Raw genomic sequence first — 17,071 nt, 5'->3', positions numbered from 1 at the left:
GATCTTAACCTCTTCATGCCTAAGTTCATGTCATGGCAGGGTGCTAGTTAACGCAACAGCACATAAACTTATGTCCTTAGGAGGGCACGGGCTCAGAATTGAGCGGGTGCAATCCTGCCGCTTAAGCCAGCTGTGACTGACAGCCTCCCGCTGCAGCAGCTGGGATCGGTGAGAACACTGATCCCTGCTGACCCCTTACAGAAGTCAAGGGTTCACAGAGGGAGAGATGTCACTGGCGCTCCGCTATGTAATTGTGGAGGGCCTAAGGGTTGCTATGGCACTGGTGTCTGGGCCTGCCATGGCCTGTAATCGCTATTGTGAGCGATAATGCATTGCAGTTCAGAAGTACTGCAGTGCATTATCATAGCCATCAGAGCTTCTATAGTTCAAGTCTTCTGCAGGGACATAAAAAATATAAAAAACTGCGTAAAAAAACCCAAAACTCATGCTTTCCCCTTTTCATATATATATATATAAATGAAAATCCCACATATTTAGTATGATCATATTTGTAACAGGCTGTACAATACATTGAACACACTATTTATCCCACACGGTGAAAAACATTTTAAAAAAATGAAAATGGAGGTAAAATGCTTATTTTGTTCATTTGGTCTGCCAAAAAAACGCAATAAAAGTCATCAAAAGAGCTGTTTATGCCCCAAAATGGTATCAATAAAAGCTATAGCTCTTAAGGGAGATGGAATAAAACCTCTACATCTCCCTTATTTGCATATTACCCAGAGGAGCGTGCATGGCCATTTGAGTCTCCTCACTCACCCTCTAGGTGCTCTCCCTAAGGAGAAAAGAAAGCTACAGCTCGTCACACAAAAAATAAGGCCGGGTTCACACGGCCAATAAAAACTACAGCTCGTCCATGGAATAATAAGGCCGGGTTCACACGGCCGTAAGCGTAAAAGCGTTCAATTTTGCGCTTTCAGATCACACAATTCCAACATGCTAATGTGAGCAGAACAGCATAAGGCAATGTAATTGATTGCCTGCGTGCTACTGCGTATCACACGGGCGGACAGAGCCCGCGTAATACACAATTCCTATACGGTCATGTGAACCCGACCTAAGAGTTACTTTGAATGCAATGATGCAAAAAAATAAAAATATATATATTTTTTAAATGGGTTTTTATTGTGCAAAAGTGGAATCATTTTCATCATTCCGGCCTGCAAAAATGTATCATGTCATTCATGCTGCATGATTAAGGCCTCATGTCCACGGGGAAAATCAGGTCCGTCGCAGATTCTTCATGTAGAATTCACAGTGGGTCCCTCCTGCCCCGCGGACATGAGGCCTAAAAATAGGAATAAACTCACCTGACCAGACACATCCGCCGGGCCGAAGAAAGAAGATCCGGCCGCGAAGGAAGGAAGAACCGCAGCGTCCGGACAGGTGAGTTTTAATTCTGGTACGGGTCTCCCGCGGATCCGGACGGCTTCCATAGGCTTCAATAGAAGCCTGCGGGAGTCGTCCCCATGGGAGACCTGCATTAAAATGGAGCATGTCACGGTTTCTTTCCCGCACGTGGATCCGCGCCTGAAGGAAAAAAAACAATATTGATGTTTTCTCTCACTGCCCTAAAAAAAAATGTAACAAAAGTTTTACATTGTTAAGGTAGCAAAATGCAGTCCTAAGCTCTCGCTCACGACCTGAAGGTTGTGGGTTCAATCCCCGCCTGGTTCAGCTAGCCGGCTCAAGGTTGACTCAGCCTTCCATCCCTCCGAGGTCGGTAAAATGAGATCCCAGCTTGCTGAGGGGTAAAAAACAAGTTACCTGAAAGCGCTGCAGAATACGTTTGCGCTATACAAATAACAAGTCCCTTCCCCCCCTATCTGAAAATGGTAGCAATAAAAACTGCAACATGCCACACAAAAAAACAAGCCCTCATACGGCCATGACGAAGAAAAAAATAAAAAGCTATGACTTTTCAAACTTGGAGATGAAAATTCCCTCAAAATTGTTGCGTCTTTTGGGCATCACTGAGGGGTTAAAGAGCATGGCCCATGCTACCAGTATGTGTAGGGCAGTAGTCGTGGCAGGGTGCACCCGATGCCTCTGTCTCTTACAGCATAGTGCTTCCATGCATAGGGGGTGCATTTTGTTTTCTTCTGCCTCTGTAGGGTGAAGGGTCCCAGAACTCATGGCCCTCCCGGCCTGAAGACGTGTTGGGATTTGTATAGCGGGATGGACTTAGTGGACTCTTTTACCGGGAGGAAATAGATGCTGCCCATTGTGCTGGGAACCTGTTCTCACTCCTGTAGCAAACACTGGTGATTCTGGAAGAAACGGTCACCATTATTGAGCCCTAATGAGAAATTCAAGCAATAAAGCAGGATGAGCTGCACCCAGCCTTCTATTATCCTGTGGAGGAGGCGAGGACTTGACCTATGAAACCCCCTACAATGCTGGCATGGGGTCAGTCGTGGAAGTTTCCAAAAGTCATTTGACAGGTTAAACGTTGAGACTAGAGATGAGCGAGCACCCTAATGCTCGAGTCCGCGTTATTCGAGTCGAGCTTTTCGTAAAATTCGAGAGCTCTTCTCGAGTAATGAACCCCATTGACTACAATGGGAGACTCGAGCATTTTTGTATGTGGGACGCCGGGTCCCGAGCTTTTTTTTTTTCTTCCTAGATTCTCGTTCTCTCTCTGTCTCTCTCTCTCTGTCTCTCTCTCTCGTTCTCTCTCTCTCATTCTCTCGTTCTCTCTCTCGCCATCCAGCCAGCAAATTTGCCAATGACGCGCGCTGCGGCGGGGAGGAGCCAAAAACTGGGGCGGGGTTGAACATGGCTTGATGCTCGTTCGAGTAACAAGCACCATCGAGTACGCTAATGCTCAAACGAGCATCAAGCTCGGCAGAGTATGTTTGCTCAACTCTAGTTGAGATCTTTGACCTCATATCAGGCCTCATCCTTCATGATGATAGCCACTCTACACAGCTGTAGGTAATTGCTCTATTCTACTGAGATTTATGACCCCTCACAAGTCATGGAGAGGAAAATGTTAGGATTTAGGCTGTTTATTAATATCATAACATTTCTTAGAGGGAATTTATTTTTCTGTGTGTTAAAACTAAGATTAGACATTACATTCTCCTGCATTATCTCATTTCTGAGGACTCTAGCAATGTCCCTCCAATATCTCCGGTCAGTACAACAGGGATCAGATGGGTGGGATTTTAATGGTTTTCTTAAATCCAGAGATCAGATATGCCAACAGTGTCTGGTGGCCATATAGTGAACCGAAACACTTATGTCTGGCCCCTCCATAAATGTCATACATGTCAGGTCTTTTGTGTAGCTGCACTGTGCAAACTGTCTAGTCTCTTATTATGTGTATTGCACAGCTGCAGCAAGTGAAGAGTTAATGTCTGGATGTAGTTGGATAATGTCTGAAAAAGTATCAATCTATGTCCCGTCACGTGGTATGTTAGAGATTATAAGTATGAGTGCCTGAGAGCAAGGTGTGGTCTGTCTTTCATCATCTTCAATGGTCAGGAGTGGAGCGCCGGCCACATGGGGGTACCTTCAACCCTCATGTGGTGAAGAGTGATGGAAGAGTAAGAGAGGAATCCTGGGAAACCATTTGTGAGGGAGAGAGAAAGAGAGAGAGAAAAGTGACAAATCCACTAGGCAGAGATTCAGGTTTGTATCAAGTGAGTGTCTGCGGGGTGACCCTACCCCCATCCTCCTCTGGAGAGTTCCCCGTCCAGGAGCGGTACCTGACAGATAACGTGGACTGAGGGACCCATATCATCCTCAGTTTCCTCCCTGACCTCAAGTCTTCTGTCCTACCTGCATCGGTGTGCATTATGCTGTATACTGTCAAGATACAAGTAAAGTTTTGATAGCTCATGACCGTTCCCAGGGACTGAGGTACTAAAGTTAAATTGTGTGTGTGGACTTCCTTCATTTCTCCACCGAGGGTCATTCTGGAGTGTAAGGAACGGTGGTGTCAAACGTGACAAATCTTCAGTTCACCACACGTTTATTGGTTATCGCTGTTCCAGCATTACCGGGTAGAGGCCTGGTGGTACTTGGGCCGAAGTTACGTCTGTCCCTCTGGTGAGGAGTCTGGTAACAGCCACCATGACAAGTGCCAACAATTCCCTCCTAACTTCTCAGCGTGAGCCTCGTGCCTAGGTAGCCACTGGGCCAACACAGCAACTTGTCTCCTCCTCCAAAGGGGACACCTTTGGCATCTCTCAGCTACATCTAGTCCTAAATTGGAAGTAGACAGAGGATGAGTCATTTGGGCAGCAAGTATCTTCCCGAATAGTCCCACTAATTTGGATGATAGCTGATGGTCATACAAGCCATCCTCTGTCCATGCCCAGCTAAGATTTACAAACTATTCTACTATGAAGACTTCAAGGACAGACATGGAGATAAACAGTCTCTCACAAATGGCCCTGTTGTCAATAGGGAGTCATCAGAGCACTCATTTTGTGCATTGTTAGGAGTGGAAGTGGCGGTGGGTAACAATATGTATAGCCAGTCATATACCCAATGTCCATAGGAGCCTGGTGATCTGGAGGGGTCACATACTTCCAAATATATTTTGCTTCAGTTTGAACAGTCTATATTCAGACTTAAGGTCCCAAAAGTATAGCCAATCATTGGAGGCCCAATTTTTTGCATGTCCGCAATGAACTCTATCTGCTGTGTATATCTGAGGTTATACGTATATCGGCTTTGTTCTTGGTTTCTACTGCAAGTTACCTCAGTATACTGTAGTGTAAGGATGAGAAGGACACCCCCACCTTGTTTTAAGAGTGGAACATAATGACTCTCCCCCACTAACATGATATTTTATATAGAACATAAGCATTTTACAGGCCTCTCCACTAGAGGGCAGCATCCTTCCCTAGTTACTAACACGCAGCAGTGAAACAAACTGCAATTAAACTAGAGGCAACACAAAAGAAAATGAAGTACAAAACAACTAAATACAAACTAACACAAGATACAGCAGCAAACTACAAGAAATACGGCGCACAACAGATGGAAATATAACACAAAACTACATGAAATACAGCAAAAATCAACACAAAATACAACATACCATCTAATACAACTAGGCTTTTTTCTGCACCACTTTTTGACCCCTTTGCGAAACCGCTGGTGGCTGATTTTGGTGTCAGCGGATTTGCACCATTCTCGCCAGCGCTGTAAAATCCTAAGATTTTAACTTTGGTTCAGCGAGTCCCCTGTCAGAGCAGTTAAATCTTCCCAATCTTAAGTCTAGGGACGCCCGGTTAGGGAGAGAAGCATTATTAAGCGACATTGATATGAGGAGAATAGCAGTTAGCTCTGCATGGCTGTTCTCTTTGGCAATTACTCCATGCTGACTGTCAATCACTCACCGCCCAGGGCACAGCTGATCCACCTGATAGGTCCTTCCCTGCACTGGATGCCGGCGCTCCTCCCCCTCTCTCAGAGGCTCTCTCAGCAACGCTGCAGTCCTCCTCCCTCCACAGGTAGTGCAGAGTCCCGTAGGGTGACCCTGGACACAGGGCGTATGTTGAGGAGTGGGGAGGATAAGATGCTGGCTTGTCACGGCGGCACTTGCCAGGCTTCCTCCCGGAGGGACACACTTAGCCTTGGCCAAGGCAGCACTGGGCCTTTAGGAGAGGGATGCCCAATAAACTGGAGAACTGGTAGCAGGGTTGTCATGGGTGACATCACCATTCCGTTACGCACCAGAAAGACCCTCGGCAGTAAATAATTGAGCCACAGACTTGAATGAAGTACCTCAGGTCCCTGGGAATGGTCAGGGCCTGGCAAACCTTTACTTAGCATACAACTGGATACAAGGCACAATTTACACAAGATAGCCGTGCAGGCAAATCTGGATTATAGTACCTCTACACGGTGATCTCTGGACACAAGACGACCATGTAGGCAAGACAGTATTAAAGTACCTTTGCACGGCGATCTAGGCCTTGACTCACCACAAACATACTCATGCTGTCTCTCTTTCCTTTGGCTCTCACTTTTCCACGGTTGCTGGCACACAGATAATCAGGAGCCGCACTTCCTTCTCCATTCTTCACCACACGGGAGTTAAAGGAATCCCCTTGTGACTGGCAGATACATCCAGAACACTCATATTTAGAATCTCACTCACACCACCTTACTAGACAGAAATTGATACATTCCAAGTGTTTCCTAGTCTCTTGCAAACACTTAACTCCTCATTTGCTGCAGCTGTGCAATACACATAATAGAATGACTACACAATTTTGCACAGAGCATCTACAAAAGACATTACATGTATGACACTTATGGAGGGGACAGCAACATAGACTTCTGGCCACCAAAGTAGCAGCGTCCTACCCTACACTGGACACCAGGGCTCCTTCCCCCGCCTCTGTCTGAGACTCTCTCAGCGACACTGCAGTCCTTCTCTGTCCACAGGTGGCAGAGCCCATCCCTGCACTGGACGCCGGCGCTCCTCCCCCTCCTGTCAGAGGCTCTCTCAGTCCTTCACTACATGGGGTGACGACACTCCTCCCTCCTCCGTGGCACACACGCTGGCAGCCTGGCAGACTTCCATCAGGTAAGAGCAGAAGATCTGCATATATACACAAACACACACACATTATATATATATATATATATATACGCACACACACACATCTAATATACATGAGCCTACAGGCTCTTCCATGACCGCACTTTGACGCCTTTGTCTGGCCTTTGATAGACAAATTTGGTATCATTAGACTAGTGGCACCCTCACCCCTGCCGTAAAATCCTAAGAGTGGAGTTTGGTACAGCGAGTGACCTGTGAGGGCAGCCCAAAGTTCCTATGTTAGCGCTCTTTCACACGGCCATAGGCGCTCTTACGTGCGCTCCCCGGCACTGTAGAAACTGTAGATCTAACATTTGTGCGCCAGTTCAGACGGCATCGGCCCGGTGCATATACGCCGAGGCCGCCATGCCCCCTTCCCTCCCCGGCTCACCTCCTCTCTCCTCTCCTCTGGCTGTTTGCATTGGAAGTGAGCGGGATGGAGTGAAACTAAGCTCCCGTCCCCTCCCCGCCCCTTGTCCGCAGCCAACAATGGAAGGGGGCAGAGCAAGGCGGAGCTTAGCTCCACTCCTGTCCAGCCCTCTCCCATTGCAAAGAGCTGGAGGGGAGGAAAGAAGGGGGAGGGAGTTTAGCAGTTAGCTAAACTCCTTCCCACCTCCCTTCTATGGATGCTGTCATTGGTTCCCATAGGAATCTACGCAGCGGCCGACGTATTCCTGCTCGGCATAAAAGTGCCCAGCGCTATATTTGCTGGCCGGACGCTTTTACGCTGTGGGAATATGCTTGTGTGATCTGATGCATCGGAATCCATTGCATCAGATGGTCGCATATATTGCTAAAAATGTGAAAATGCCAGCCGATATACGCTCGTGGGAATAAGCCCGTAAGGGCTAGGAAGGGTGAACTGTTGCTAAGCAGCGCGAGCGGGTGATACTGAAGACCAGCAGGCATTACTGAATGAGAGCTGGCGGTGCTGAAGGGGAGCAGGCGGTACTGAAGCAGAGCCGCCGGTACTGAATGACAGCGGCCTGTGCTGATGGGGACTGGCTGCTACTAAAGGGCAGTGTGCAGTGCTGAAGGAGAGTGGGCGGTGCTGAAGGAGACAGGGGCGGCGCTGAAGGAGAGCGGGAGGTGCTGAAGGAGACAGGGGTGGTGCTGAAGGAGAGCGGGCGGTGCTGAAGAAGACAGGGGCGGTGCTGAAGGAGAGCAGGCGGTACTGAAGCAGAGCCGCCGGTACTGAATGACAGAGGCCTGTGCTGACGGGGACTGGCTGCTACTAAAGGGCAGTGTGCAGTGCTGAAGGAGAGTGGGCGGTGCTGAAGGAGGCAGGGGCGGGGCTGAAGGAGAGTGGGGCGGTGCTGAAGGAGAGCGGGGCAGGACTGATGGACAACTGGGAGGTGCTGAAGGAGAGCGGGGCGGTGCTGAAGGAGAGCAGGGCGGTGCTGAAGACGAGCAGGGAGGTGCTGAAGGAGAGCGGGGCAGTGCTGAAGTAGAGTGGGGCAGGACTGAAGGACAATGGGGAGGTGCTGAAGGAGAGTGGGGCAGTGCTGAAGGAGAGTGGGCAATGCTGAAGGAAAGCGGTGCTGAAGGAGTGGGCAGTGCTGAAGGAGAGCGGGGCAGTGCTGAAGGAGAGCGGGGCAGTGCTGAAGGACAGCAGGGTGGTGCTGAAGGAGAGTGGGGCGGTGCTGAAGGAGAGTGGGGCGGTGCTGAAGGAGAGTGGGGCGGTGCTGAAGGAGAGCTGGGGAAGGGCTGAAGGAGAGCTGGGGAAGGGCTGAAGGAGAGCTGGGGAAGGGCTGAAGGACAGCGGGGCGATGCTGACGGAGAGAGGGGCAGTGCTGAAGGAGAGCAGGGCAGGTGGCGCTGAAGGTGAGTGGGGAAGGAGAGCAGGCAGTGCTGAAGGACAATGGTGTGGTGCTGAAGGAGACTGGGGCAGCGCTGAAGGACAACGGGGAGGTGCTGAAGGAGAGTGGGGCAGTGCTGGAGGAGAGCGGGGCGGTGCTGAAGGAGAGCGGGGCGGTGCTGAAGGACAACGGTGTGGTGTTGAAGGACATTGAAACGGTGCTGAAGGAAAGCAGGGGGTGCAGAAGGAAAGTGGGGGAGTTCTGGAGGAGAGTGGTGGTAGTGAAGGAAAGCGGGGCGGCACTGAAGGAGAGTGGCGGCACTGAAGGAGAGCAGCGTAGTGCTGAAGGACAGAGACAAAGAAACACAAAAAAAAAACATTTCCCCGAACCTTTTATGTTTGCCTAGCAAACATCGGGTCAATCTAGTAACAGAAAATACAACACAAAACAACAGAAATATGGGTCAGAAAGCTGAAAATACAGCAAAATGAACACAAAATGCGACACAAGATAACAGTAAACACAATACAAAACAACACAAAAATGCAGCAAAAAGCAAGATGAATTACAGCACAAAGCAGCATGAAAGCCAGCAGAAACCAAAACCCAATCTGTAACAATATACAGTATAACACAACAGCTGCAAGCACTGTACAACACGACACAACTGAAAATGCAACATGAAACCCAACACAGAGCACTAGCCTGACGAAGGGGGCAAGATATCCCCAAAAGCTTGCTGTAACATGCATTTTTGTTAGCTGTTAAAAGGTATCATATCTACAAGATTACTTGGTTCCTCGCCCTGAGAACCATCACACAGCACACAATACAGCACAGCGCTCCTTGTGGTTGGGCTACTCATCTGGAATGAAAATCAGTCATGTGCAGGTGGGCTGAGCCCCCCGCCTTCCATTGCTCAGTGTCCCCCAGGACAGAACCAGTCCGACAGCCGTAATGCTCTATAGCCGGTATACATGAGCTGGTATACAGGACCTGCCAAGTCCAATGCCACCATCTGCAGGAGGACACCCACAGCCATCATGCGTCTTCTGCTCCTCACTCTTCTCTCACAGCATGGTAAGAACCTCACGACCCCAGATACACAACGTTTGGTGATTTTGGGGTCTTTTTATATAGTTTTTAGATACTTTTTTGTGTTTTGGACAATACTATGTCCAACATATGGTAATAACATCCTGATAACCACGTCGGTGGTGTTTAGTTCTGGTCTATCACCCTGTGGGGGGTTATCTATATTTGACTCTGTTGGCGCTGTAGACCTAATCTCTTGTATTTTTGTCTACCCCCTCCTCTTCGCTCTTCGTTGCGCTCTCCAGGATTCCAGGGTCTTCTGGCGCAGACAGGTAAATATGTCTTGCACGTTGTAGAATCATTTATGTCACTGTTGCATGTACATATTATGTAGACCGTTTATCTGCGTGCCTGATTAGACAATGGTCCTCTAATTATGTCACGCTCAGGAGACTGAATCCGGAACACTCCTATCTATGCGGTAATGTATTGGGGTATATGGTCAGTAGGTGTCATGGCAGCCGGTCAGTCCCGGGTGTCCCTGCAACCTCTGTGACTTGTGATGGATCAGATGACGTAATACATGTAATTTGTTTGGACGGTGCAGGCTGTGGAAAGCCATTGGTATCCTACAGAATAGTAGGAGGAGCGAATTCGGCAGTTGGAGAATGGCCGTGGCAGGTCAGCCTGCAGAGCAATGGTGCTGCCCAGTGCGGGGGGTCACTCATCAGTGCCTCCTGGGTGCTGACAGCTGCTCACTGCTTTCAGACGTAAGTTTACATTTTTTACTTCTAGTACTGTAGATATAGTGTAAAAATGGGTAAAACTGTGGAGGACAAAGTCAGACTGTGGGTCCACGGGAATAGAGGCTGGCAGGGGTACTGTTTCTGCATGGTGAGAGTGCCAAGTAGGTGTAAGGAGACTAATAGGCCATGCAATGCTCTCCTGGGAAATTTAGTATGTAAATAGGAGATGGTACAATGCCTTTGCAGCGCCACCTATTGGAAGATAGCTTCCATAGCCACGATGCAACGGTCATGCTAACAACTGCTACATCTGTAGGTTTCACCATATGGCAGGTTACAAGCAGGTGATGGGGAGACTTAGGGCCAATGGGGATGGTTCCTGTCCGCCATGCTATACACAACAGGTCTTACCAGCAATCTTAGTTATGACATTTAGTGTTACAAGATGATGGCAAGGGGAAGGGGGTATATCCCAGTCTTGTTGGACGTTGTGTTACTCTTTTCCTTATGGCTTCTCTTGCAGACCAGTTAATACCTCAGCGTACACCATATACCTTGGAGTGCAAAACCTCTCAAACCGGAAGGACCCCAAAACTGTGGTCAGGGGAGTGCAGCAAGTCATTATACACCCCAGCTTCACAGGAGGAGGATCCAGTGGAGACATTGCCTTGGTGCAGCTGAACACAGCAGTCACATTTGCCTCCTCTATACTTCCCGTCTGTCTGCCATCTAATCCAATGAATCTTCCAGAAGGAACCCTGTGCTGGGCAACAGGCTGGGGCAACGTGCGAAATGGAGGTAAGACCAATAGTAGATTATAATATAGTTGTAGATGGTCATTAGATTGAATGATGATTCATATGTATAGCTGTGGTCATCTAGAATGACCCTCTTAAGTGCCCTCAGCAGAGTAAAGATGCCCCTAGTGATGCCCCTACAGTTAAGATTCCTCCTAGTGCCTCCACATAGAAAAAGTGTCCCAGGTGATACCTCATCTGGTATGATGCACCTCCCCACAGAGTTAAGATAACCATTTACCTCCTCCAGTAATGCTTCTTACACAGCATGATGCCCCTTTAGTGCTCTTACACAGAAAGAGTACCCACAGTGATGCCCCTTTAGTGCCCCAATACACTATAAGAACCTCCATACTGACACCTCTGAGTCTGATGCTCATGGGGAAGGACATCATGATGAGGGTTCTGAATACTAGTGAAGCCAGAAGTCTGGCACATGTCTCTTTGTCATCTGATGTTTCCCCTCTCGTGTTTGTAGCCACATCTTCCGCATCATGTCCTGCCGCTGATGTTATGTGCGCCAACGCACAATGCATCCTCTTTGACGCTAGGACTCAATGCAGTGGCTATGGTTGCAGAGACAAGAAGAAAAGGGTTGGGTTTGAGATGCCAGCAGGACATGTATTGGCCTTCCTGGTACAGCACCAAAAATCTAGGACTGTCCCACTGTCAGTGTCTAGGACACTTGGAAGGGCTGTGTGGGTTGTCATAAGGTCTGTCTGGTGGTAATAAAGGCCTTCTCTCCTTATAGTACCCCTGGCCAAACCCAAAACTCTACAGAAGGTTGCAGTTTCTCTGATTGACAGCAAGAAATGTCAATCCATGTACCAAGCCAGCTTGGGCTTTAACCCCAACATCAAGTTGATCAAGCGGGACATGCTTTGTGCTAAAGGAGAAAATAAAGATGCTTGCCAGGTATGTGGAGACACACAACTGCTATGTGACCATCATGGTGGAGGGCTGGGGTTGGTTGGTTCTACAACCAGGTCTTGTCTGTGAATTTCCTTTAATGGGAATTTAAAAAAAATCCTGTAAACTCAAACCAAAACCAATAAGTATTGAAAGTTCTTGCTGTGGGTTCCCAAGTGTATGGCATTGGCAAGAAGGTGAGCCATTCTCTCCACTCTTCTCTTGGCCTTCCTCTCTGCTACGTGTGTTCCGTTCTTTCACAGGTCTCTCAGCTGTACATGGAAGCACCATCCTTCTTGTTGCTCTCCATGTCTCACTTCTTTCCTAGCTACACACCACATCACCACCCGCTGCCCCCTTGGAGCGAGGATTTCCTATATCTGGCCCTTCCCTGACATACATGTCACTCTTCGTAACTTTCTGTACGCCATTACGTAACGCGCACAGCTATTACACAAGCAGCAGCACAATGGTTGAACACCCCTTAAGGTGCTTTTAGACATAACGATTATTGATCAAAATATCGTTCAAACAAGCAAAATAGAACGATAATCAGTCAGTCTAAACGTGAGTCAACGATGAATGAGAATCGTTAGCCAATCATTTAATGCACCCATAAAAACCATAGTTGACTCGCTCACTTATCGGTTTAAATCAGTCGTTCAGTCCCTCTCGTTCGCTTTTACAATGACTGGAGGATTCTCGATTGAATGAGCCAACGATGCATTTGCGTGTCTAAACAGGCTGTACGAGTGCGAATGAGTTAAGGGTGACGTCACTTGCTTGTTCACTCATTCAAATGACAATTGGCTTATCTTAAAGGACCATTACACTAGATTCAGAACTATTTAATTTGTGACTGTGTTTTTGTCTTGGATGCTACTCGAAAGTTACTAAACCCAGAAAAACTCTTCTCACCCAGATGACCCAGAAATATCTTTTGTCTGTTCACTTGCAGGGTGACTCCGGTGGACCGCTCGTCCGCAGTGTGAAAGGTGTCTGGGAGCAGATTGGCATTATCAGCTGGGGCTATGGATGTGCCCAGAACGATCATCCCGGTGTCTACACAAGAGTCCGGTATTACAAGTCCTGGATTCAGAAGCATGTGAAACCCTCGTAGAATAATGGCCGACTGAGGAGTGTCAGCCTGACACAAGACTCCAACACAACATGGTACCCGCTCTACAGCAGTCCAACTGATCAAAACTATGTAGAGAGTGGAAATCTAACTACTAATGCCACCAAACCCAAGATGGATCTTCTGGTAGGCAATGGAGCTCATTGGACAATGGCCAATTTCCTGCTGATCCTCCTGGGTCTTGTGCTTCTTCCATAGTCCAACCATCATCATCATTATCACTACTACAATATCTGTAATGAGATAGTCCATGGGACTCTTCATTATGGCGTTCTCCATGAGTCCACACTTACTTGCCTAGACTATATGATCTCTACCAGTGCTTTGACTTTGGACTGTCTATCAAGGTGTCCTACACCTTCAACAACTGTGGTCCATCAGCTGTTATCCCTGGCTCTCGCAGCCTAGCAGAACATTTGTGTGCTTAGGGAGGTAAGTCACAACCAGACACCTCTGGCGCTGGCCTATCTCATAGCAACAAGAGGATCGGGCATTGAAATTCAACACCTCATTTCAATGGAGTAGTGGTGTGCATGCTTGACCACCAATCCATTCACTTCTATGGGACAAGCAGAAATCGATGTGCTCAGCAATGTACCTCCATCCTATGGAAACAAATGTGCACTGTCACTCCATTTACATGGGGCATTCATGAGCGCCATTCTCAGCACTGCTAGGGATCCAGGTGGTTGGAGCCTCAGCAATTAGACATTTATGCCCTATCCTCAGGGAATACCTCAACATTTGATGGTAACACCCCTTTAAGTCTGTGAAGTTTACAAAGACTTGGCATACCACCATACTTGCTTCTCATACAGCATCTAGATAGGGTGACACAATAATGTTATCTATATGAAATGTCTATAATGTCAGTCCCTTCTGTCAGACGTGATAAGAGGGCTACTGCGTGACTGAACTGTGTATATATGTAAGTAATAAACTTTTTGGATTTTTTTGATGACACCTTTGTGTTGGTGTATAATGGGTCACGGCTAAGGTGCCTGGGTTCTTTTAGGATATGGTGCAGAATAAGGAGACAGAGCAAAAATACAAATTTCTTTGCTTGAGGATAGATAGTGTAGTGTCCCAGTACATCATCCTGGTCCCCTCCACAATTGTCATACATGTCTTATGTGGATGCACTGTGCAAATCTGTCATGTCTATTTTCTATATGTGTGTAGCACAGCTGCAGCATCTGAAGGGTTAACCCCCTTCAAATCATTGTCTGTCAGCTCTGCTGCATGCTGAATGTATCTATCTTACAGTGTCATGTGGTACAAGGGAGGTTATAAAAGTGTCTTCTTCTTTCTGTGTTGGAGCAGGGTTCCATCTTACCTGCTGCTCAGAGCTAACACAGAGCCGCAGGGGAGCACCCTCAGCTCCCGTGTTGGTGAAGATGGAAGAGGAGGAACGACATCCTGTAGCGCATGGGGTGTGGATGTAGAGGAGTGAACACCGTCCAGAGAAAGACAGAGATAGAGCAACCCAAATCCTAATTGCTGCTAAACCAGGTACCCATTCACATCACGGCAGTTAATTTTTCCTGTGTGGCCGTGCGCCAAGGGGTCGCCACACAGAAGTACGTAATTTCAACACCCACGCGGAGAAAGTGCGGGGTGCATTCAAAAAGTAATTGTATTGTGCCAGAGAGTATGTGGAGAGGATCTTGTCTTTTTGCCTCCTCCGGAGTATATTTCATGTCCAGGACCGATGACATATAGTTAACGTGGACTATAGGGCCATATTGTTCCTGTATTTTCCTCCCAACCCTTTGAGCTTCTGCCTGTACCTTCTGCCATCAATGTACCTGTAACTACCTGTTTTAAAAACGTTATTCAAGTAAAGTTTTACCGGGCCTCATCCGTTCCCGAGGAGCCGAGGTACAATACACTGGTCCAGTGTTTTATTGATCCGCCGTGTATAAATGCCAGTGTGTGGAACGGTGGCGTCATGAACTGACAACTACTACCCCCTCCTCCTGAGGACTACTGGCTCTATCCTTTGCTGCGGTAACTCCGTCCGGGAACAGGAGTTGGTAAGTGCCACCATGACAGATCCACGCACTACACCCTCCCAACTCCAGTCGTATGCTTGGGTAGCGAATAATTTCCCTGCAGTATCCCTAACGGGGTGCTACCATTTCTGGTGTTACTCTTAGAGTGCCACAGGTGCTATTTTGGTGTTCCCTCACAGGACACAACATGGGATGGAACAGTTCTAGTGGCCAACAAGCTCTACACAAGTGGAAGAAGAGGTCACTACACACAAGGAGCCTCCGAGAACCTCTTATAAGCCAAGGGGGGAACCACTTTTAGGGCCTCCGGTGACACTAATCACTACAACTCTCATCAGTTACAGATCTGCCTGAGATGGAATCGCAGGACGGGTTTTGTAGCAAAACAACTTTTTCTAGGGGCCGAATTTACTTATACAAGGAGTAGAGATGAGCGAGCACCAAAATGCTCGGGTGCTCGTTGCTCGAGTCGAGCTTTCCGTGATGCTCGAGGGGTTCGTTTCGAGTAACGAACCCAATTGAAGTCAATGGGCGACCCGAGCATTTCTGTATATCGCCGATGCTCTCTAAGGTTTTCATTTGTGAAAATCTGGGAAATCCAAGAAAGTGATGGGAACGACACAGAAACGGATAGGGCAGGCGAGGGGCAACATGCTGGGCTGTATTTCAGGTTCCCAGGTCCCACTATTAAGCCACAATAGCGGCAAGAGTGGGCCCCCCCCCCCAACAATTTTTACTTCGGACAAACCCTCATTAACAAGGCACACCTTAGCTAAGCACCACACTACCTCCAACCAAGCACAAGCACTGCCTGCGGGTCACACCACTGCCTCTTCTCCTGGGTTACATGCTGCCCAACCCCCCCGCACGACCCAGCGTCCACAGCGCACACCAAAGTGTCCCTGCGCAGCCTTCAGCTGCCCTCATGCCACACGCTCGCTTCATAGCCACACCACCCTCATGTCTATTTATAAGTGCGTCTGCCATGAGGAGGAACCGGAGGCACACACTGCAGAGGGTTGGCAGGGCCAAACAGCGACCCTCTTTGAAAGGGGCGGGGCGATAGCCCACAATGCTGTAGAGAATCGATGAGAAATTGACGTTCGATCTTCATTCCAATCCTGTGCCACTCCATCAGGAGTTGCAAACGTGGGCATGACTTCATAGCAATGGGGAATCCATGTGCCCACACAGTATTCATTCTGTCTAGGTGTCACATAGCTCATTCGACACCGCAAGGGGAAAGCCATCTGCACTCTGCCCCCTACCCAAGTCAGTCAGTGTCTTTGTGCCAGACAAGTAAAACACCGCGATGGAAACTAAGTGTGCACCAACAGCATAGGTAGGTCCTAGGCAACCCAAGACATGAACAATAAATAAATCAGAGCGGCCAAACATGGCAGACTTGCACCGCGCCGACGACATAGGCCTCAGCCAACAGCTTCAGCAATCGTAGGCATGAAGCGGACTTCGATGCTAGTTCATCTGCGACGGGCTCAATAAATCAGTTACCTTTCCTTTCACCGCTCTAATGACTGGATTAGCCAGGAAAATGTTGCACAGCCCCAACCTGGCACAGTTGCACTTCCCCCGGGACATAGGCCTCGGCCAACAGCTTCAGCAATCGTAGGCAGGAAGCGGACTTTCACTGCACCCAGGACATAGTCCTCTGCACAAACCCTCAGCAATCGCGGGCCTAGAGCGGACTCCAATGCTTGCGTAGCTGTGCACGTCTCATTAGCACTGTATCGCTCCTCTTGTTTGTCCCAATGCAGTGCCCCGGATAGCTGAGTTAACGTGAGATAAAGTACAGGTTGGCTTCGGCCCACACTGCATGCCCTAGTCAGTCTGTTTTTTTTTTAATAGTGCCAGGCAGGTACAACTGCGCTATGGGAAGTCTGTGTGGACTCACAGCATGGGTGGGTCCCAGGAAGCCACAGACGGTACATAAATAAATCCCATTGCTGTGCCCCAGATAGCTGAGCTAACGTGAGATAAAGTACAGGTGGGCTTTCGCCAACACTGCATGCCCTAGTCAGGCTG

At 48.4% G+C, this 17,071-nt stretch overlaps 1 protein-coding gene across 1 annotated transcript; it reads left to right on the top strand.

The window, feature by feature from the left end:
• The first annotated feature begins 9,874 nt into the window (after window positions 1–9,874).
• Window positions 9,875–13,976, top strand: LOC136577695 (serine protease 27-like). Its single transcript, XM_066577612.1, has 4 exons — window positions 9,875–10,193; window positions 10,693–10,967; window positions 11,718–11,881; window positions 12,834–13,976. Exons 1-4 carry the CDS (start codon window positions 9,922–9,924, stop codon window positions 12,993–12,995), a joined length of 873 nt encoding a protein of 290 aa, XP_066433709.1. The 5' UTR covers window positions 9,875–9,921; the 3' UTR covers window positions 12,996–13,976.
• Window positions 13,977–17,071: the final 3,095 nt, after the last annotated feature.

The sequence above is a fragment of the Eleutherodactylus coqui genome, chromosome 8 (assembly GCF_035609145.1).
Source record: "Eleutherodactylus coqui strain aEleCoq1 chromosome 8, aEleCoq1.hap1, whole genome shotgun sequence".
NCBI classification, from domain to species: Eukaryota; Metazoa; Chordata; class Amphibia; order Anura; family Eleutherodactylidae; genus Eleutherodactylus; species Eleutherodactylus coqui.
Note: the sequence above shows the minus strand (reverse complement) of the source record. Positions and strands in the feature narration are given on the sequence as shown.